General features: G+C 36.4%; 1 protein-coding gene across 1 annotated transcript in view; it reads left to right on the top strand.

The window, feature by feature from the left end:
* The window catches only part of cbsb (cystathionine beta-synthase b), a 45471-nt gene that overhangs the window by 6510 nt on the left and 16845 nt on the right, over positions 1 to 22116 (top strand). Inside the window, exons 3-11 of the mRNA NM_001014345.3 lie at positions 495 to 601; positions 12207 to 12341; positions 12583 to 12662; positions 13578 to 13782; positions 15819 to 15910; positions 16227 to 16352; positions 17113 to 17197; positions 17270 to 17375; positions 19746 to 19823. Coding sequence (NP_001014367.3) covers positions 495 to 601; positions 12207 to 12341; positions 12583 to 12662; positions 13578 to 13782; positions 15819 to 15910; positions 16227 to 16352; positions 17113 to 17197; positions 17270 to 17375; positions 19746 to 19823 — 1014 coding nt within the window. The remainder of the gene's footprint in view (positions 1 to 494; positions 602 to 12206; positions 12342 to 12582; positions 12663 to 13577; positions 13783 to 15818; positions 15911 to 16226; positions 16353 to 17112; positions 17198 to 17269; positions 17376 to 19745; positions 19824 to 22116) is intronic.

Here is a 22116-nt window from a genome sequence, read left to right as displayed (position 1 = left end):
AGGTGGTTCCAAACCTATGCACTTCTCCAATATTTGTGAGCATGATAGATAGCATTGTTATTTTATATGAGGAAGGAAGATTCGGTAGTTTAATTTGAGCAAAAACAACAGAAACATTATTTAAAATTTTGTTCCTGTTTTTCTTTATTCATGTATTTTGCTGGAAATATTGATATGAACATGCCCCATACTGTCAAATTTATGTTTAAATATAAAATCTGTAATCAAAAAGAAATATTTTTTTCTACACACACTCTTTAAAAATTCAAAAACATGCAGGTAACCTCTGTTTAACAACAGTAGTCTTTCAGGAAGAAAGTGTAACATTAAGTTACCACACCCTTACCATACTCAGAAATCACTACCAATCTGCAGACTCACTGTGATTCAGTTCAGTCAGTCGTGTTGTGGTTTACTGTTGTTTGACTGTTGTCTTCATGTGTGAGTGTTTGTGGTTTTGTTACCGGGTTACCAAATGCAGCTTTTTCTCACAGGACAAAGACGTCCGGTATCCTCCCCAACATCTTAAGCAAGATTGGAGAGACCCCAATGGTTCGCATGAACAAGATTCCCAAAGCTTTTGGCCTCAAGTGTGAACTCTGTGAGTATGATATGAGTGCATGTGTGTCTTCATACCTGGTTTCAGCAGCATGCTGTGTCGTGTCCCATGAGGACATGCAAGGTCACGTGATCTTTTAAAGGCAGCCTGCAAAAGTGCATGTGTTGGCACGTGTGTCTAGGTAGGGGAGTAATGGTTGTGTTCTGGAAAGAGGAATGCGGGTGTTGGGTTTCGTTCTCCTTAAATAAGTAAGGATGGGAAGGAGTGAGTGTTTCCAGATTTTTTTAAACTAGGACACGGTTGATTTTGAGTGCAGAAAACTGTTAATTCAAAGGTGCTGAATGACGTTTTTGACTTTTATAAAACAAAAAAAAAACACAATTTGTTTGCAGATATTTAGAAAATATGCAAAGTCAGGGTAAGTGAGACTTTGGCCAGGGCCGTAGATTTAGCATGGGCGAAGTAGACGTGTCCCCAGCAATATCCACCAACTACTGAAATGTCCCCAGTCTCCCACCAATAATTTAATTCATTTAAAAAAAATCATGCTGTCAATATTAACCTAGACTTGCAGAAAGGGTTAAATCATGTTCTCTACTCGAGTCATACTGCCCCAAAACACATATGAACATATTGTGATTGGCTGAGCCGGACATGTGAGAAGCTGTTGTTAGGTCAGATGTAACAGCGCCAAAACGGCACAAGCAATTTACTTGTGCTAGATTAAACTGTGTGACATGCAAGTGAGGATGGCGGCAGCAAAAAACGCAGACAAAAAACAATGCACATAACGCAAACATAACGTTATAGCAGGCTAATATATACCCCTTTCACACATATAGACGTTTATGGAAAATTACTGGCAATTTTCCGGAAAGGAATCATATCTTGTGTGTAGAGGCCGGTAAATTAGTTTTGGCAATTTTCTGGAAAGAGAAGTTGTTACATATGAGGTAATTTGCCGGAATGCTGCGTAAAGGCAGAAGGGAAACTGCGAGAGAGTAATTTCACATGTGCTGACGTGAGACGTCTACTCCAGCCAATCAGAACACTTCGGCGCATTCACATTCGCACTGTTTATGAAAATAAAAACCTTTGAATATTTTTCCAGACACATTTAGCTGCTAGATGTTAGTCAGATAATGTTTTTATGTTCCTTCTTAAACTCTGCGTGACGTCATCGACTTTCGCTTTAAGATTTAAAGGGCTAGCATTGCACCAGTTTGCATCTTTCGTAGCATTGCACCTTTCGTTTGAAAGTGTAGAATCTATATTTTATGTACATATGCATCACTTTGGTTTTTATTCTACTGTACAAAAGTTATATACACCTAAACACACAGTATTTTGGACACCCGAGCTGGGTATTGAACATTGGTTCACTTTTATATTTTTCATATGACACATGTACAAGTTATAGGTCAAATGAAAGCTCTTGCCGGTGCTTATATGGTTCTAGCATTCTTTTAACTGAATTATATTCATATATCAAACAGTTGCCGAATGAATCGCAGTGTTTCCATGACGCAGAAATGAAAACAATACATTTATGATCACTAAACAGCCCCAGATAGCACAGACAGCTGTCATCTCTTACATTATGCTGTGTGCTTCAGGGCCATTCTCCTCTGTTTTTGAGGTGATGTGCATAAGTAATCCTTTTATATGTCTGAGATGGTGGAAACACAGTAAATTATGTTTGTTTAAACAAAAGAATAGTGAAATATGAAAACAGTGATCGCTCCCTACTGCACCTCTCATCAGTTGGAATACAATAACAATAACAAGCGCCTCTTTTTTTAGGTATTTATTATAACACAGACAACATATACAGTTATTTTAAACACTTTCTATAGCGTTTTATGAAAATTCTAAGGGTTTTCTTTAAAATGATACAAAATTTTTGCATTTACACCTCTGCATGTGGATTTGGGAAGCTTTTAAATTTTGGAAGGCAAAATCCAGGCGGAAATCCTAAAATAACAGCAGAGTTTAACTGGTTAATGCCAACTGTGGAAATAATAATCGATAAAATGCCTTTGATAAACCACTGTTCGTTTACCTTAAAGCTCTGCTTCAGTTGCGTGACGCGTGTGCATGTGAAGCAGGTGGTGAGCGACAACACATATTATGTACCATCAACAAAGCCTGACCCCTTCTGTGTTTACAAATACAAGCGCAGCCATTTAGAGGTCGTTTCTGATTAATGATGTCAGAATTTACTGGTATTTTGGAATTTATGCGTGAATGGTCTTTTCCGGTAAAATTCCTAAACGTCCTTGCCTGTGTGAACAGCACTTTTTTAATAATCACTGGTAAAGTCGTTCCAAAACGACTGCAAACTGCAAAATAAACTGCTAAATGTAAAAGTATTAATAATATGATCCCTGGCAGCTCTAAAAATCTCTCAGAGTAGGCCAGCATGTCAATTTTTGGTTAAACCTATTTGTCAAATAACTACAGCCTATGCTCTATCTACCTACTACTCTGTCTACTATCTATCTACTTTTTATTATTATTGATGTATGACACATGGATTTAAATAAATTGAACAGCATTGTTAGTTGTGTATTTTGTGCTAGTTGTCCCCACCAATGTCAAGAGCAAACCTACGCCCAAGAGTTTGGCTCCAACTTACTTCAACACACCAACCAGGAAGTTTCTAGTATACTTAGAAAGAGCTTGATTAGCTGGTTCAGGTGTGTTTAATTGGGGTTGGAACTGACCTCTGCAGGGCATCAGCCCTCCAGGGCCAACTCTGGGCTAAGTTAACATGCTGGTTTATCTGGAAAAATAAATAACAGTGCTAAAGTCAGTTATTCCCTTTTGAAGATGTGCATTCTGTTACAGAATATCTGTCAGTGTTTTTCACCCTATAACCTGCTCACTGCCAGTGTGCCCAGTAACATTTCGGCACCCTGGGGTTAACACAATTGCTGCGTCTCAATTCGCCTATTTATACTACATCCTAAAATTACTTTTTTTTGCAAATAAAAAGTATATACTTTTGATTGTGTAACACAAGAATATGCAAGCTTTGGGACTAACTACTTCCTATTTAAAGGACCATTATGTTGCTTAGTTAAAGACCCTGTCAATGATCTCGACACATCATCCACATTTCTTTTATATTTAATTTCCTACCTCATTTAAGATTCAGCAGCAGGTTAATGTGCCATTTGTGAGTCTTTCATGCAGAGAAATCACCTCCGGTCTTTGAGTAATTATGCACTCAGAAGTTAATGTTCAAACAGCTCTTTATAGAAGTTCACATTGTTGTTGCAGATGAAAAAAAGACTGAAAATATGAGTGAAATATTTTCCAGTTTGGCTAGATATTATCTAATAGCGATTCAAACCCCTTACCAAAGCCTCTCTACTATATTTATAGGTTGTTCATACTTTTTTACTCACGTTTGTAGCATTTAAATTATTTAATTAATGTTAATAACGTCCAATGCACAATGTATTGTGGCCAATTTTAGCAGTTCAAGTACGGACATTTCTACACTTTAAATTTCTATAGGAAGTATTAGATCATCTGGGAATCTTTGGCATACCCTTTTTACCAAGTTTGGGACAGATTAATTCTTTTTTGAACACCATTTAAGGCTGATTTATACTTCTGCGTCAAGTGCACGTGTATGCTACAGTGCAGCCTATTCGTTGATACATAGCCCTACATCGTGGCCATCGGCGTCGCTGACGTGCACCTCTCAAAAAATGTAACTACACGTCGCAACGACGTGTAGCGCAAGCTCTGTGATTGGTCGGCTTGGTAGCGCTGACGAGTCTGGGCAGGACCGAGAGCGGCGCGAGTGGCACGAGTCAGATGGAGCGATTGTTTACAAGTGTGGAGACCGTGAAGGAGCTGCGGATGGAAAGTTTTGTTTTGTGTTTACCTCATAGTTAAAGTTGTTGCACGTCTTCCGGTTCCTGCCTCAAAATGTGCAAGTTTGACCAACACCAGCAAAGAAACTCAACACAGAGACACATTAACACTTCACTGCCAACTAGCGTTTTGAAAGTGTTATTGCAGACCAACAGAGACAGCGCGCAGAAGTATAAATGCGCGCGTTGCATGCGCCGTGGGTTTCGTCGGTCACTTGACGCAGAAGTATAAACCAGGCTTTAGGATGGTTAGTATGCAAAGCCTATAGCTGCATCCCAAATGGCACACTATGCACTATGTACTTATGCACACTTAACAGCATAGTATTTGTATGTAGTGTCATTCCAAATGGAACACTAATGTTTTTTTACTAAGCAGAAATTTAAACCGTTTCCCTGATGATATTTGACTGTCGTCAAATTTGTGAAATAAATTACCAAAGTACCAAATAGTACCTGCCATGAGGATAACCGCATTCACCATTGGAAGGCGGTATGATCACTATCGTAGGAGAATACTGCTTTCACAATCCAAAATAAATAATGTTATCAAACATGTGCACCTGATAGCTCCGCCCATTCCACTACGTGAGCGCAACTGCAGTCGTTGAGTGCGTGAAGTGTCCATCATGCCACACTTCATTTTACCGGTCGAATGAGTGCTTCATCTGGGTAATTAAAGTGCTCTTATTATTTTTAGAGTTTTCATTGTAAACGCACTTCTTACACTATTTATACTACAAAATAGCATAGAATAGGGCGCAAGTATGTGATTTGGTATGCTCCTTATTTTACTGTTAGTATGCAAATAGTATTTAAATTCAGTCATGATGTCTGAATCGTGGTCAAACATGTGATGTCTAGAGGCCTGTAGTAACCTCTGATACAAAACGCACATTCAGATATATAAACATGAGGTTGTTTTATTTAGCACATAACAAAACATTCCCCGAGCAGCTTACTGTGTAAGACTGAACCATCAGGCACACTCGCTCCTTTTTGTGTCGTTAATTTGGTAACATGTGCATGCCTCGAGTCATTGGAGTGAAAAAACCCTCTTCTATATTTTAAATATGCACAAAAATGTCTATTTTAGGCACTTTACTCCTGTCATTCTTACATACTGCACCTTTAAATCGCATGTCTTATTAAAGCACATGGTTCTTATATAATTGCTAATGTTTTGCGTATGCAGAATGAGTAGTATGTTTGTACTCCTAGTCTTAAAACAATAGTTGAAATACAATCAAAGGTCTTTTTCTTACTGCCGAGGTTGTATCGTCTGCTTTCAGGATTATCAGAGTAACCGCGGTCTTAAATTAGATAATCTCAAATTAAGGCCTTAATAGCCTTGAATTTGGTATACATATTCTTGGATTTCATTACAAATGTCTTATTTTATTCATTTATTTTTGTTTTTCCTAGGATTAAAGTTCGTACCGTAAAAATATTAACTAATGTAAGCTAATTAAATTTCATGCAGAGTAACGTTGAGTGCACTTCACGCTCCACATCATAGCAGAAAGCGTGAAAGTGTGTGCACCCATTACTATGGTTACTAGACAAGTGAGGTACAGAACAAGACAGTCGCTAGCCTAGTTTGTCAGCTAAAATGCGAAAGTGTCGGTTTAATCCGCTGTGGCCAAGGAATCCAAATTATGTTTGGGTCAAGCCTGTGCCAGGAAATGTGCGTGACGCCTACTGCTGTTGGTGCCGGAAATTTTTTAAGCTAGCGACTATGGGTGTTACGGCCCTGGACTCCCATATGAAGGGTTCCAAACACACCACGTGTAGGACCAGGGCCGGCCCGTAGCATAGGCAGTATAGGCAAATGCTAAGGGCGCTGTACATCCAGGGGGGCGCCAGAAATAAGCGTGGTTAAGTTGGTTTTGTTCTTGATATTCCTGACACATTCAGTGATATACAGCAATAACTCAAAAACCTCTTACCCTAAAATGATCTAAAGTGTGTTTCCTACAAAAAGACAAAGCTGGTTATGTTTCCGAGCTGTCTTTTTCTTTTTCTTTTTTTTCGCTCGACATTTAGCTCTGTTTAGCTGGGAGAGCTCGCGCGGAGTGGAGCTCTCAGTAAGGGACTGTCGGAAAAGGGCTTTTTTTTTTTTTTTTTTTTTGCTCTGTCCTGCGTGTTTTATTTTAAACACAACTAATTTTCTCTTAAATAAGCACAATCAGTTACCGAAGTAGTTGAATGCTTCATTCATTCATTCATTCATTTATATAGATCTGTGCATTCTTACATTAACATCTTTGTTATCAAACAAAACACAAAGAGATTCATTTGCTGCTCTTCACTAAATAACTATAGTAACTTTAATCAATATGCAAACACAATTAAAAGTGGAGTAGATTTTATAGCTTTATTTAATTTCTGTATAAGCCATTGTTTTTAATAGGTTAAACCTTTTTTTTTATTGTCAATATTTTTTAATGTTTGACATGTATTCTATCATTTGAAGCTATTTGTTGTCCCATATTTTTTACATCCCAACGTTGACAGATATGGCATAACATTGCTAATCAATAAATAGCTATAGTGCTATCTGTTAGTTTTAACGTCACCTAATGTTATAGAAGTGCATAGATGTTATGGAACATAGTAATAGTAATATAACTACCTCCATCATTACTTCCTAAAGCAAATGTGTAAATATTAGATATATTCAGCAATAACGTTAATTGCATTGGCATATTTATCTGACGTTTTTCCAGCTTGTAGTAGTCGATCATAAAGCTATTTAGTTTCTTATGACTATACACTAGCAGTGGAATTTACTGCGATGTGACGGGGCGCCACCTGAAATCTTGCCTAGGGGGCCAAATTGTTTTGGGCCGGGCCTGTGTAGGACTGCTCATCAGTGCCAACCACCTATTGGGCAGTTCTGTGGACCGGAGACCTTTTCGGTTACTGAAACGGCTTTGGATATCAGTAATGAAGAAATTTCTACATTAGAAGCATTCACACCACAGCCAGGAACATCGTAACTTACTGTAGCTTAACACCAACTCTGCGGGCAGAGGTGATGTGGGTCCTTAAAACAATCTCTGAGCACCACTTTTAGACATCGAATGAGAACATTACAGAGGTTTTCAAAACGGTGTTTCCTGACTCTGAGGTTGCTTTTACATTCTCGTGTGGAGGCAACAAATCTGCATATATTACCAAATTCGAATTGGCTTCTTTTATAACTAAAGACAGACTGACCAGGTCAATGAGGCGAACGGGTTTGTGGTCATGTTTGGCCTTCAGTTGGACCTTCATATTCGGTTCTGGGTGGACGACCATGCTGTTGCGTATGTATTAGATATAACTGATAATTGCAATAAAAGATACCTACTTGTACATAATTCTTTTCTAGGGTTCAATCTTTATACAGATTTTAAGATTTTTCCCCTCATACTTCCCCTCATACTTCTGGGTATGAAGTTGGCGTTGAATTTCATTTGAAATAGTATTAAAAAGGTCTTAAAAAGCCTTGAATTTCATTTGGAGGAACCCGGGGGTACCCTTTATTCAGTTTACTATCCTGTGTCCATGGGAGAAATGTTATGAATGGCCACTGACACTGTGGATCACATGACACTGACATGACACGTATAGCACGTTCTGATTCCATTCACAGAACACGCATGTAGAACATGTCTCACTAAAAGCCACGTTCTTGACGAAAAGAAGTAACCACAGTATTAGTTTTTCTTTTCCTGCAGAGTTTGAAGAATGACTCCTGGTAGTTCCTTGAAGCTTTACTAATCTGTGGAGTTTAAGGGAGATATTGCTAAAAGAAAGGCACATTTTCCATCACTTGAACTTTAAAGGTATTTTAATCGATACCTTTTTGTTGTGTGTGCGTGCGTGCTTGTGTGTGTGTTTGTGTGTGTGTGTGTGTGTGCTAACGGTTTCAGTGGCCCATAGCTAATTTAGTACATCATTTACAGTGAAACAGATATTCTCAGCAAAGCACCAAATCAACATAGTATTCAATGAATGGTTAAAGACTTCTCTCTCTTTTTTTGTCAACACCATAAACTAGAACTGTAACACTAAAACTTCTAAGTCTAGTCAGTAATTGTTGTTTCTTGTTTATTTATTGTATTATTTAAAAACTGCTATGCTATGTATGTATGTACACCATGCTATAGTTATTTGTGACCCTGGACTCTGGTCTTATGTTGCACATGTATATTTTTGGCAATAGCCAATAGCCAGTCTTTTTCTTTTCTTTCCAAAGTTAGAATATTAGGTAAAGATCACACTCTTCCTACTTTAAGCATATCAAAACTCAATTTTTGATTTATGTCATTGCTAGGAACTTAATTTGGACTACTTTAAAGATATACATTTTTTACCTACTGTGATTTTTGTTTCTTAACTGAGATTCAGAACAAAGTCTGCTCCATTTCATTAAACCATAGTTTTATTTTGATGGTTGACTTCCACCTTTTTTATTACATTAAAAACTATTTCTTTTGTGAAACTCAATGTGATTTACTATAAGGTTAAACCGTATTTCTATATGAATCTTTTTTTATCCACCCCTATTTTTTTAAATGAGTGATTTACTGAATAATTTATTCAAATTATTTATTAAATTTGGTTGATTATTTTAGAGTCGACGCAGTGGCACAGTAGGTAGAGCTGTCACCTCACTGCAAGAAGGTCGCTGGTTTGAGCCTTGGCTGGGTCAATTGGCATTTCTGTGTTTGCATGTTCTTCCTGCGTTCGCGTGGGTTTCCTGCCGGTGCTCCGGTTTCCCCCACAGTCCAAAGACATGCGGTACAGGTGAATTGGGTAGGCTAGTGTATGAGTGTGTATGGATGTTTCCCAGAGATGGGTTGCAGCTGGAAGGGCATCCGCTGCGTAAAACATATGCTGGGTAAGTTGGTGGTTCATTCTGCTGTGGCGACCCCAGATTAATAAAGGGACTAAGCCGAAAAGCGAATGTTTCTTTTAGAAAGAATTGGTATTAGTGAAACTGTATTTTGTGATTTGAAAACACTAAAGCTACTTTATAATTATACATTGGACTGTTAGCAAACACAGATTGAAATGTTTGTTGTTATTTGGTTCAATAGACTCACGCAACACTGGAACATTATCTGCTCTGAAAAAAGGTGGTGATTGCGTTGCTATGACCTTGAATGTTTTTGGCACAAGTTTTGGTGAAACTACTTTGAAAAACAAGGCTAACTTTGTCTAACAAGGCATTTTTTAATGGGTTTTTATTTCGATACTATTTTCTTATTTGCAGTTCATTTAAATTTTGTTTTAGTTGTAGTTTTAGATATTTTTGTTTTTAGAAATGTTTTTTTGTGAAAACATTTCTACGTAGTTTCTTTAGTTTCAATTTTAGTTTTAGTAATTCTTGTTTAACAGAACATGACAAGCATCGACCAAAGCAAAGTTTAATGTTTGCACAGCTTACATTAACTTTTATACAAACCTCTTAGTAATAAAAAATAAAATGACTCTTTGAACAAACTAAATCCAAAACCATACAAATGCAATAAATAAAAGTAAAAATTGCAAAGAATTCAGACGACTTCCTTCAAATTAACGATCAGACTGTATTTGTAGTTTTATATGTATATGTACATTTACTTTTTAATTAAAGAACACTTTTAAAATTTAAGAATTTGTGTTTGTGTGTATGATCATGCACATGAATGGTGTGATTAGCTGTAAAAGTGCCATCTACTGGTACTTCTCTAAACATCCGCAGGTTAGACTTTCCACAACAGAGTGAGTGCTTATGAAACTCGAAATTATCATTTATTTTTGCTTATCATTAATTTATTTAATTTCAGTTTTTTGTAAGTGTTGTAATTTTTGTGTAGATTAACATATTTTCACATTTTGTGACTTTTAAAAGACATATATTTCAGTTAATAAAAATATTATTTGAACTATTACTTTAGTCTTGGATTTAGTTTTCATTTACTAAAATACCCTTGCTTTAAAAATGCTTCAACTGCTTCCCAAAAGACCTCTCAGACATCTTTAGATCAGCATTTCAACCGTCTGTTCTGCTATCCTCAGAAAATAAACCAGGCCATCAAAATAGCCCTGAGCAGTTCTTTAGGAAGAGGAATGCATTGGGCGTTTTATGTTGCACAAACTTATCCATGTGGCGGCTATGTGTTTTGATTTGAAACATTAGCATATTCAGTACAATAGCAATGTGCCCAAGAACCGAAACCAAAGCTCCATGCATGCTTCCGCAAACTAAGACTCACAAAATGGCTGCAGTCTATTTGCGAAAGGTGAACGAGTTTAGCCGTGTGGGTCAAAAGTGTGGTGGGTCTTTAGCTAAGCCCCTTCTTTAGTCTAATAAGCGCTGTTTGAAAGTGGTATTGTGTGGAAGTCAAAGCCTTTTGATTCTCAATGCTGTAATGAGCTTTATAATGGGGATTCAAAGTGTCTAGCAAATTCATGTGAACAAGATTACCCTTTTGGCCAGTTGAGCCAACGGGTCTTGGCATTACACATGTGGAATTAGCTGACTAATTGCATCTAGGTTGGTGCATATTTCACATATTTGCATGTGTGATTGTGTGTTTGGGCTGGAGTGGAGGGATCAGGGTTACAGTACAGTAAAAGGCTTACAGGGTTTACTGTGTGAATTTGGTCTACAGATAATTCACACAGGCAAAGAATGAACAGTGCCATCTGGGTGAAAACGCAAATGTATTGCCAGTAGTGTGTTCTTTGAGAGTGTATTTGTGTTATTACGACCTGTAATCAAAATTGTATTTCCTTCAGGAAAGCTTGGACTTTTTATAAATGTAGTTTGATGACTGTATTTACATGACTGTTTTAAATGAATTGGAATTGTAAATTATTAATGTAAAAAATTGTCAGTTTGAGGCTCCTTAGCAGTCACGCACAGCACATTACTGGATGTTCACATTAATCAAATTTGTTCTTACCCCATTCATGTTTGTATTAATCTTAATCAAAATTTGTAGTTTTTATAATTGACATTTAAAAATGAGATAAGGTGGTTTGGTTAAAGGAACTCTTCGTCTTTTTTATTTAAATGAGCTCATTATACAACTGTTGAACAATTTAGCTTAGCTTAGCATAAATTGTTGAATCCGATTAGAACATTAGTATCTAAAAAATATTGTGTACTAAGATGGATGTTAAATGAAAAGTTGCTATTTTCTAGGTCGAAATGGCTGGGAACTATACTCTCAGTTATGTAGATTTTTTTCACAAGATGCTAATTGTCTAATCTAGTCCAATAATTTATGCTAAGCTAAGCTAAATGTTCTGCTGCCAGATCCAGAGGTTGTCTGAATGTTTTTAAAAAATTGCTCAAAACTGTTTAAATCTTGGTGACTTGTAAAATTATCTAATTTTTAAACTTATAAAGTGTTTCTTTAAAGCCAATCTGATTTTCCCAAGTAGGACATGTTCCTGAATTTACATCTGTGTTGATCCTGTCAAGATTCCAGTCAGCCAATCAGAATTAAGAGATATGCTTACCATTTATGTTAAGTTTAAGCTTATGGTTAGGTTTACGCACTTCTACATGATTGTCATCCAACTATCATTCCCCTCTGATTTAAAGAATAATTTAGTTGGGTTTTGGGGTAAGGAATAAGTATGAATTACATTTTCCAACAAAAAATATGTTCCAGGATCAACATGGATGTTAATCCAGGATCACATCGTTTTTGACTAAATCATGAAGTGCGGTTCTTTAAGGCGCTTATTTATTTTTATTTATTTTCCAGTGGCTAAATGCGAGTTCTTCAATGCTGGTGGCAGTGTGAAGGACAGAATCAGCTTGCGAATGATAGAAGATGCTGAACGTGATGGCACCCTTAAACCTGGAGACACCATCATTGAGCCTACATCAGGAAACACAGGTTGGTGCATGCATCATAATGTTAATTCTCATTTTTTTATTGTAATATCTGTCATGAAAGCAAGGTTTGGGTGTTCTTAGCTTTGCCATGTTGAGAAAGGGCCTTTGCTCTATTTATTTAACTCAGAAGCTGGAATGCTGTTGGACCAGATAAACATGGCATGTGCCAACTTGTGTGCCACTAAAAAACAAAAACAAACAATGATCATTTGAAATGGTGACTCCTACGTGTGTTTTTTCAGGTATCGGTCTTGCTCTGGCAGCAGCGGTCAAAGGTTATCGCTGCATTATTGTCATGCCTGAAAAGATGAGCATGGAAAAGGTGAGATTATGATGATTAATAGATTAATATGATGTGGTCATAGGTGAAAATTCAAAGAAGATGCATTTTTGCATTTAAAGGAACACTCCACGTTTTGGAAATTAAAATCAAACAGTTGAGATTTACCATTTTTGAGTCCGTTCAGCGAATCCCTCGGTCTGGCTGGAGCTCTTTTAGCTTAGCTTAGCATAAGTCATTAATTCTGATTAGACCATTAGCATCTTCTACAAAAATTCAATAACCAATGAACTTTACTGCTGTACCATGGCTGTTGCAGGTGCAATGATATTATACAGTTCCTGAAAATAGTCCCTAGCTAGGTAACTAGGTAACAGTGCTACGTAATATCATTGCGCCTGCTGAAAGCATAGCACCAAAGCCCCCTGATATATTTGTCAGAATGAGAGTATATTTCCCTGCCATATCAGCCTTGAAAATAGCAACTTTTCCTTAACTGTGTGTCTTGGAACATAATGTAGCTACACAAGAGTCAAGCTTTCAATAGAAAAGTTATCTAAAGTTAAAGTTTTTGAGGAAGATGCTATTGGTCAAATCTAATACAACTATGTATGCTAAGCTAATCTAAAAGTTCTCCCGCCAGACCCATAGATCAGCTAAACAGGTTCAAAAATCATAAAATTCAATCGTTTAACTCTGTGGGACTTTAAGTGGAGTTTAAAGATGTGAAACAAAACTGAAAGAGAGATTTATAGATTTTTATTTTTAAGTTTTTTCTTTTAAGCGACTCAATGTGTGATTACACGAACAAAAAATGCAAGTAGCACAGTGGAATGCATACATACATTTTGTATGAACGGCCCCTAAATCCTCCCGATTCTGCAGCAGTCCTTCTGCCAATGTTTGCGTTGTGTGTGAATGTGTGTTTTCATAGTCCTGTGTTTTGTGATCTCTCAGGTGGATGTGCTCCGTGCTCTGGGTGCTGAGATTGTTCGTACCCCAACCTCAGCCCGCTTCGACTCTCCTGAGTCTCATGTGGGGGTCGCGTGGCGTTTGAAGAATGAGATTCCTAATGCTCACATTCTTGACCAGTACCGCAATCCCAGTAACCCCCTGGCCCACTATGACACCACTGCAGAGGAGATCCTGGAGCAGTGTGGCGGTAAATCTCCATTGTGTTGTTCGCTTTGTCTAAGTTATGTAGCTGTGTGGATACTTTTCATAAAAGTTTATTGTTTCCTTTCAACAGTTGTTTTTCAAGAAGAAAGCCAAAGATTTTTAATAAATTTGTTCACTCCAAGGGTATTCATTATTTTAAAGATCGTTTAAGTTTTGCGAGATGTAAGAAGTTCACAACTACAAAGACAGGAAAATGATGTTGTTGGAATACAAATTGTCCTTTTTGATAGCTGCTAACTAGGGAAGTGAAGATTAACCGATATGTATCGATACGCGGTCATGCGCGTGCACGATGCGAGTGCATCGGTTGAGCAGCAGAGGATGAATGAAATTTTGGAAGCAAATCGAGATGCATCGGTTTTTGCGAGATGCATCGGTTTTTCCGAGGTACAGCTTATATTTTTAATATAGAATGTATTTTTTATTTATTAACAAGTGTTGTCAACCTGTTTTTGGCGCATAATTTAATCGACCTACATATAATAAGCCTTAGCAACGGATTTGCGGATGTGTACACTTACACTACAACTCAGTGTATCAGGTACACAATGTGAAAACGAAAGTGACCGGTTATGAAAATGAAGTGATGTGTCGCGGACCTCTATTCTGCCGCCCTATGCGCGGATATAACTGAGGACGCGCGGGTGTCGCGGACCTCTATTCTGCCACCCTATGCGCGGATATAACTGGGTGTTGCGGACGCCGCCCTCTCTATACTGCCGCACTAGGCGGGTTTAAACACCTCCTCCTGTTAATTTTTATTTAATTATAATAATAATAATATTATTAATAATGATAATGATAAAAATAATGGGTGTCACGGTGGCACAGTGGGTAGTTTGACCACCTCACAGCAAGAAGATTGCTGGTTTGTTATATTTTTATTAGCCTGTTGTTTACAGTGACAGTGATGTTTCAACGCAGCATAACACTGCTAGTTCACGACCTTAAGTTTTGAATATTCAGTGGCAAAATATATCTTTGTAAAACTTGTTTTCATAGTTGAAAAGTTAAATCACAATTCTTGTTGTGCAATGCTCAACCTTTATGTTGAAAGAGTGCAAATATATATATTTTAATATATATTGCACTTATACATTCTGTTTTTCTTGAAAATACTTTAATATGTGCTATAGGTTCTAAAATGGCCCTCTACTGTAAACTGACACTCTGGCTCTGAGAGAAAAGCCAGTTTGTAAAAAAAGTCTTGGTTTTGCTTGGTTAATAAATAATCAAACTCATTCAATGGCACAGCATCCTCTTTCACATCATCTCATAAACTTGATTTAATTAGTTAGTGCTGAATTATCGCATTGTATCGTGATATGGGTGTGAATCGTATCGTGTCGCATCGCAATATGTCACAAATGTATCGCTAATATATCGGATCGTATTCTTTGTATCGAGATGCGTATCGGATCGGCATTATAGCTTAGATGCCCAACCCTACTGCTAACACATAAGCATTACAATATGAATAATGCAATCATAGTGTAGGAGCTCAAAAAGTGATTTTTTTATTGTCTTGTGGTATTGATTCTATAGTGTTGCTTCATTTTTATTGATTTAGACGTTTAAATTAAGACATATGCAAGCATTGTTTTGTGTTTATTAGATGTGCACACACATTTTTTTGGAAAATTGTCCAAAAATAGACTAGTCATCAAATAGACATGAATGAATGACAACATGTGTAGTCTGTACAATCAGTCTGTTTTTATGACTAGTCTATTTATTTGACTGCTGTCCATAATTGAGCCATGTTTTAGTCTGGTAATTTAGCCTTGTTCTAGATGTCTATTAGACATGTAAACCCAAAACTACTTGGTGGGTGATCTTCATCTTAAATCAAACTCTGAATTACAAAACCGCAACAACAAACAAACGAGTTCATATTTTAATTTTGTATTTCATTTTTTTTTGCTTCAAATATGTTGATCATCTAATCATGCCTTTGAGCCAAAGGACATGAATCGCTCGCATATGACTAATGCTGATTTTTGTGTTTGCCTTCTATAGGTAAAATAGACATGCTGGTGGCAGGAGCTGGCACTGGTGGCACCATCACTGGCATCGCTCGCAAGCTAAAGGAGAAATGCCCTGATATCAAGGTGAGTCTTAAATTGCTTCATAAACAATGGTATAGTAGTCAATCAGTGTGTTTTCTTCAGTTTCAGAATTTAATGTAATTATTTGATTTGATTTATATCAAATCTTATTTATGCTGTTAAATTATTAAATATCATTATAATTATTCTAATCTGTTTACTTTTTTATTTTGTGTGGTACAAAATGATCAATTATTGTAAATGAGTTTCCTTTCCTAGATTAAAATCAGTACACCACATCTCTTAATAATTATTACTTTGTGAAGACCCTTGCTTTGCATTATTAATGAGATTTTTAATTTCTTTTTTTATTCTTCAGATCATTGGAGTGGATCCGGAGGGCTCTATTCTAGCTGAGCCAGACGAGTTGAATAAGACAGATAAGACTCAGTATGAGGTTGAAGGCATCGGGTATGATTTCATCCCCACTGTTCTGGACAGATCTGTAAGTGTGCATTTGCACAGTGGACTTTTACATAATCAATTACTGATGGTAGCTCTTTACAAAGACCCCCCCCCCCCTCTCCCTTAAAACATTCTAGCTTCATAGTAGTTGCCACAAGAAAGAGTGAACAGGAAACCAATTTAAGTGCTTTGGTATAATACAGAAAAGTATGATTATCTTGTTTTGTACCACTTTACACTATATTTTGGATATTAATGATGATGGCTTAGATGAGCAGATGATCTTAGGTGACTGTTTGAATGCATGCAACCACATGAGCATTTACACTATGAAAGAAATCTGCATGTATGTGTTTATGGACAACCTCTGGAAGGGTTTGAAAGTGGACGCTTGTTTAATAATAAACGTTTTTTGAGTCCTAGTTGAAGTTATAGTTCACCAAAAATGAAAATTCTGTGATCATTTACTTATCATTGACCTGTTCCAAACCTAGTTTGATTTTTTTTTTTCTGGTCTGTTGAAAAGGTAATGTCTGTGATGTGTTTTGTGCTCACTCAAACTACAGTAGTCAAAAATTTAAGTGGCCATCAAAGTTGTCCAAAATCAACCCCCATTCTTGTCTTTGGAAAATTTTAGAAAACTTTTGATCCGCTTCAAATGTTGACTATAGGTTGGAACATGTCTTGGCAAAGTAAATGATGACAATTCTCATTTTTCTGTTAACTGTGTATTTGATTGCAGCCAAACAAGACAGTATTTCCATTTATCTATTTATTAAATAACATTTGACATGTTTCAGGTGGTGGATAATTGGTACAAGTCCAATGATGAGGAGTCCTTCGCCATGTCTCGTATGCTCATCAGAGAGGAGGGTCTTCTGTGCGGTATGTCAATCACAGTGCATCTCTGAAATGAAGTGAAATTAAGTGTTTTCCTAAACTATTTTCTCTGTGAAGGTGGTAGTTCTGGCACAGCCATGTCTGCAGCAGTCAACGTAGCCAAAGAGCTGAAGGAAGGCCAGCGCTGTGTTGTCATTCTACCCGACTCCATCCGCAACTACATGTGGGTTTCCCTCTGTTCCCAGTGTTCTTAGCTGTGGTGTGAATGTGTGTTTTGTATTGCCTGCTAGATTAAGCAACAACAATGCTGTTGTGATGCTTTTGACTTAAGCCTGGATTAGAGGTATGTTTAGAACTGCATTCTACCAGTCAGTGTTCATTTCGTCAACGGAAATAAGGGTGAAAAATGTTGGTTATAACTTGACACAAACTAAAACATGATTTGTCCGTGACTGGAAACTATCAATGCACATGATCTGATCTGCTTATCTTATGAATAAACAGCATATTATTGTTTAAGAAAAAAGATTAGATTAAAAAGTTGTCAAACAGATGCATTTTTATTATTATTTGCAGAATTGTGCATACAATTTGATGTCCGTATGGGAATACACACATTTAAATGCTACTAAAATTAGTTATTTGAGTTTTTATATTGTTTGTAGTCCAAATATCTAAAAATTCCTAAATCGAGAAGCATTTTCTCGACAAGTAAAAACATTGTCTTGACATAATATGTCAAAATTAAGTGACTTTTTTCCTTTAAACAAGCAAAATAATCTGCCAATGGGGTAAGCAAACTAAGCTTGGATTTTTCTCTGACATAAGATTATTTTGCTCACCCCGTTGGAAGATTATTTTGCTTGTTTTAAGGAAAAACTCACTTCATTTTGGCATATTATTTTTTTTAAATCAGACTATATGTTTTGCTTGTGTAGAAAATGTTTCTCAAATTTGGACTAGAAACACGACAAAAAAAATCTAAGTAAGATACACATTTTTGCTGTTTGTGTTTCTGTCAAGACATTTTCATTAACTAAATGAACACTGCAACTAGTGTTGAGAATCTGCCTTGATGCAAGCTAAGTTTGGTCATGGCTACAAAATAATACATAATGTAATTTGTAAAAGTTAAACTATAGCAGGGATCACCAAACTTGTTCCTGGAGGTCCGGTGTCCTGCAGATTTTAGCTACAATCCTAATAAAAACACACCTAAACAAGCTAATTACTAGGTATATTTAAAACACCCAGGCAGGTGGCAGGTGAGGCAAGTAGGAGCTAAACCCTGCTTGGCACCGGACCTCCAGGTCCGAGATTGGTGACCCCTGAACTATAGCTATCATGTCACTGCTATTTAGCTTGTTTATTAAAAAAAGATGTGATCTGGTGCTATAATATACAATTAACTTGACTTCAAGGGGGGCGAGGAAAGCCGCTGGGAGGGCAGGGCGCCCCCCTTATATTATGGTAGGGGAAGCACTGGCTATTATTTAGCTGCACTATAAGATGGCGACCATGAATTGCTATACTTCAAAAAAATAAGATTCTAAAAAGGGATACGATGAAAGTATCTGTGGATATAAAGGATTCTTCACTTAACCTACAGCATGTTTAAGATTAAAGCTTCTCTATTGGCATTGATGGTTCCATGAAAAACCTTTACATCCATAGAACTATAACATTCCATAAAATATTGCTTTGTAGTGTAATGTTCTTTAGATTATTTAAATGCCCTGCACACTAAGAAATGAAGAAGTTCTTATTTGTATGCATTTGGGCACCTATACATTCACTTTTATGCAAAAGTAAGAATTTAAGTCAAATGTATTAAGAATAAAAATGTTAAAAATTATTTTGTTATAAAGAACTATGCAGGATTCGTAAATGTGGACTTTTGTGAAGCTCAGTTAAATTCAGTTTATTCTTTCTGGCTATATGGGTATATGTGATTATGAAATCGCAAAGATTTCCAACAAAATCTGTAAAACTTTAGTATAGTGACTAAGTCTCACTATTTATTAGTTGTTTATTAGCATGCATATTATTAGCGTATTGGCTGTTCTTTAGTACTTATAAAGTAGATATTCTGCGTGTTCTTATTGCACAAATCCTGTCCGTTACCTAAACCCACCTACTACTTAATAACTATCAATAAGCAGCAAATTAGGAGTTGATTGAACTAAATGTTAGAATTAATAGTTGTATTAATAATAGCGAGAATTGAATCTAAAATCTATCAAAAGTAAAAAATCTGACCAACAAAAAAATCACACAAGGCAAAAAAATCATTTTATTGATTTTTGATTTATTTTTAAAGGATTTAAAATGTAGTAAATTTTTCCCACATTCATTCATCCATCCATCCATCCAGAGATCCATACTGATTAGGTGCAATATGGTTAAAAAAATATTGCTGATAGATGCTAAGTTATGACTGTTTAAAATAATAAAAATAATGATAAGCAGAATTTGAATGCCTGGTAAAACATGCACAATGCTTTTTAGTTTGTGTTTTATACCCTTCTTCATTGCATAACATATGAAATGCTATCAAAAGATTTGTCCTGATTGCCTTTTTTTTTGCCCCCAGGTCTAAATTCCTCAGTGACAAGTGGATGTTTGAAAAAGGCTTCATGAGCGAGGAGGATCTTGTTGTCAATAAGCCATGGTGAGTGTGTGACTTGCTCACGTACGCAGGCTTTCTTTGGAAGCACGTTTGTTTACACTGATACCATCTGCAAACACAGTCTCCGCAGTCTGCATCCATTAATACACTCCACTGCATTACCGCTACGATTACCCTTCTAAATGAGGAGTGCTGTGTACTCTCTTTGGCCCTGATTGCCTGGTATTAAAGGGCTGCTTTGATTTGGACAGAGCTGCGTGTAGATATAGTGTGTCCACAGTCATATTGGAGTGATATAAACACAGCAAGTCTTTTTTTTTTTAAAGTTCCTGACATTAAAATAAGATAGAAATCGTATTGATTTTGAGGCCCACTGCAACGTGACGTGGGAGTGGGGTTTTCTCCACCCACCAAATTGATTAACAAGCACCAGACAGGATTTGCAAAGAAACTGGGATCTGGGAAAGATCTGCTCTAACTCTCTGTGATCAGCTGCACCTCAAGAATGAGTTTTACAAAAATAAAATGGTTCATGTTTGTAATAGAGAAAGACATTAAAATCAATATGTGATTCATAACCTCTGGAGTTACAAAAGCTGCATAGTGTCAATAAGGGCTGAACAATGTGCAATGTGTGTATCCTCAGTAGTCGTATCACACAATTTGATTATTTATTAAAGATTTAATTGAAAGATTTTTTAAATTATTTTTACAGTGATCTTATTACTTTACATTTCATTGTCCTTGATTACTTTTACTCTTCTCAGAAAACCACAAATCACTGTTTATTTATTGAATTATTATTATTATTTTTTTGCTCTTTTGTATTTATATATACATTTAGTTTGTAATATTTTATGCTAATGCACTGCATAGAAAAATATTTAATTATCCCAGTTGACCTAAACCAATGAAATCTTTTCAAATAGAGCTATTAAAAATCATCTGGTCATTTTAGATTCATATCACAATAAATATTGCTGCAAAACAAAATATTGCAATGTTAGATTGTTTCATTATGCAGAATTAGTACCAACTATAAACAAGGATGCTTCAATCACACAAACAGTAGTGCTGGTTTGTGAACATTTAATCAGGTTTATTTTATACAGTAGCATAAAAATTACTTTAGTGAGAGAGTACACATCTTTAAATTTGTTTAAAAGTACCCAACAATTTTACTCAAGTAAATGTAATTTGTTACTACCGACCTCTACATAACAGTAGTATATATATAGCCTACATGTTAAAACTGTAAAACAGAACAAAGTGTTTGCTCTGGGCCTAATTTGGTGTTGATTGGAACTAAAATCTGTAAAAAGATATAATAATTACATTATCTAAAACTCATTAGTCAGTACATGAACTAACTGGTACTTGTACTTTTGATTTAGATTTTTGTAAATTATAAAAAGTGAAAGTGGAAATGGGCAAAAGAGACGCATTTAGGGTGCTTTCACACCTAGACTTTTGTTCCGGAACCTGGCGCGTTTCCTAGTTAGCGTAGTTCATTTGGCACATGTGAATCCTGCAGTCCGACTTCACCTGAAGGAGGTGGTCTTGACTCGATTGAAAATAATTCTGGAGCGGATCAATTGTTGTGATAAAGCAAAATGAACCAAACCAGGCTGTATCACAGTGTATTATGGATATGTAATAACTATATATATATATATATATATATATATATATATATATATATATATATATATATATATATGGCCAGGGCTTTACATTAACACCCGCCAAATGCGGGTAGATTTCAGCTTTGGCGGGTTAGACAGCCGCTCCCACTAGCCACTTTGGCAGGTTGGAAGTAATTTTTACATTGTAGTTTTCATAAAGCAGGGTTCGACAATAAGGATAGCCCAATATGAGTGCAAATGTGATCTTAGAATCGGGAAACAGCACGACTGAAAACAACAACTGTGTTCACGCGAGACAAAGCAGGTGAATACCTAATGAGAGGATGATTACTCGGGCGCGCACAGGTGATGTGATGCGTGTGACTGTTAAAAGCGTGCGCGCTCCCGTTTACTTGCACCTTTTTTTTTCGTTTACTTGCGATCGGTTCTCTTTGAAAATGACTAGACAAAAAACGATGCTCGTGTACCCACAGTCCTGCTGCTTTTTAGAGCTCAAGGTTGAAAAATATACATATTTGCAAGCATCAGCAGCAGTCACTGCTTTCGTTTTAATTATTCTCAGGCACGTGATCATCCTTTCATTATCTCTCGTGGTATGTTTTTACCTGCTTTCTTTTGCTTACAGTTATTAATTTTTTCTTTTTTGTTTATATAGTTTAATTATCATCCTTTACAATAACATTGCTTGA

This window comes from Danio rerio, chromosome 9 (genome assembly GCF_049306965.1).
Source record: "Danio rerio strain Tuebingen ecotype United States chromosome 9, GRCz12tu, whole genome shotgun sequence".
NCBI classification, from domain to species: Eukaryota; Metazoa; Chordata; class Actinopteri; order Cypriniformes; family Danionidae; genus Danio; species Danio rerio.
The sequence above is the reverse complement of the archived record's forward strand: the minus strand, read 5'-3'. Positions and strand labels throughout refer to the sequence as shown.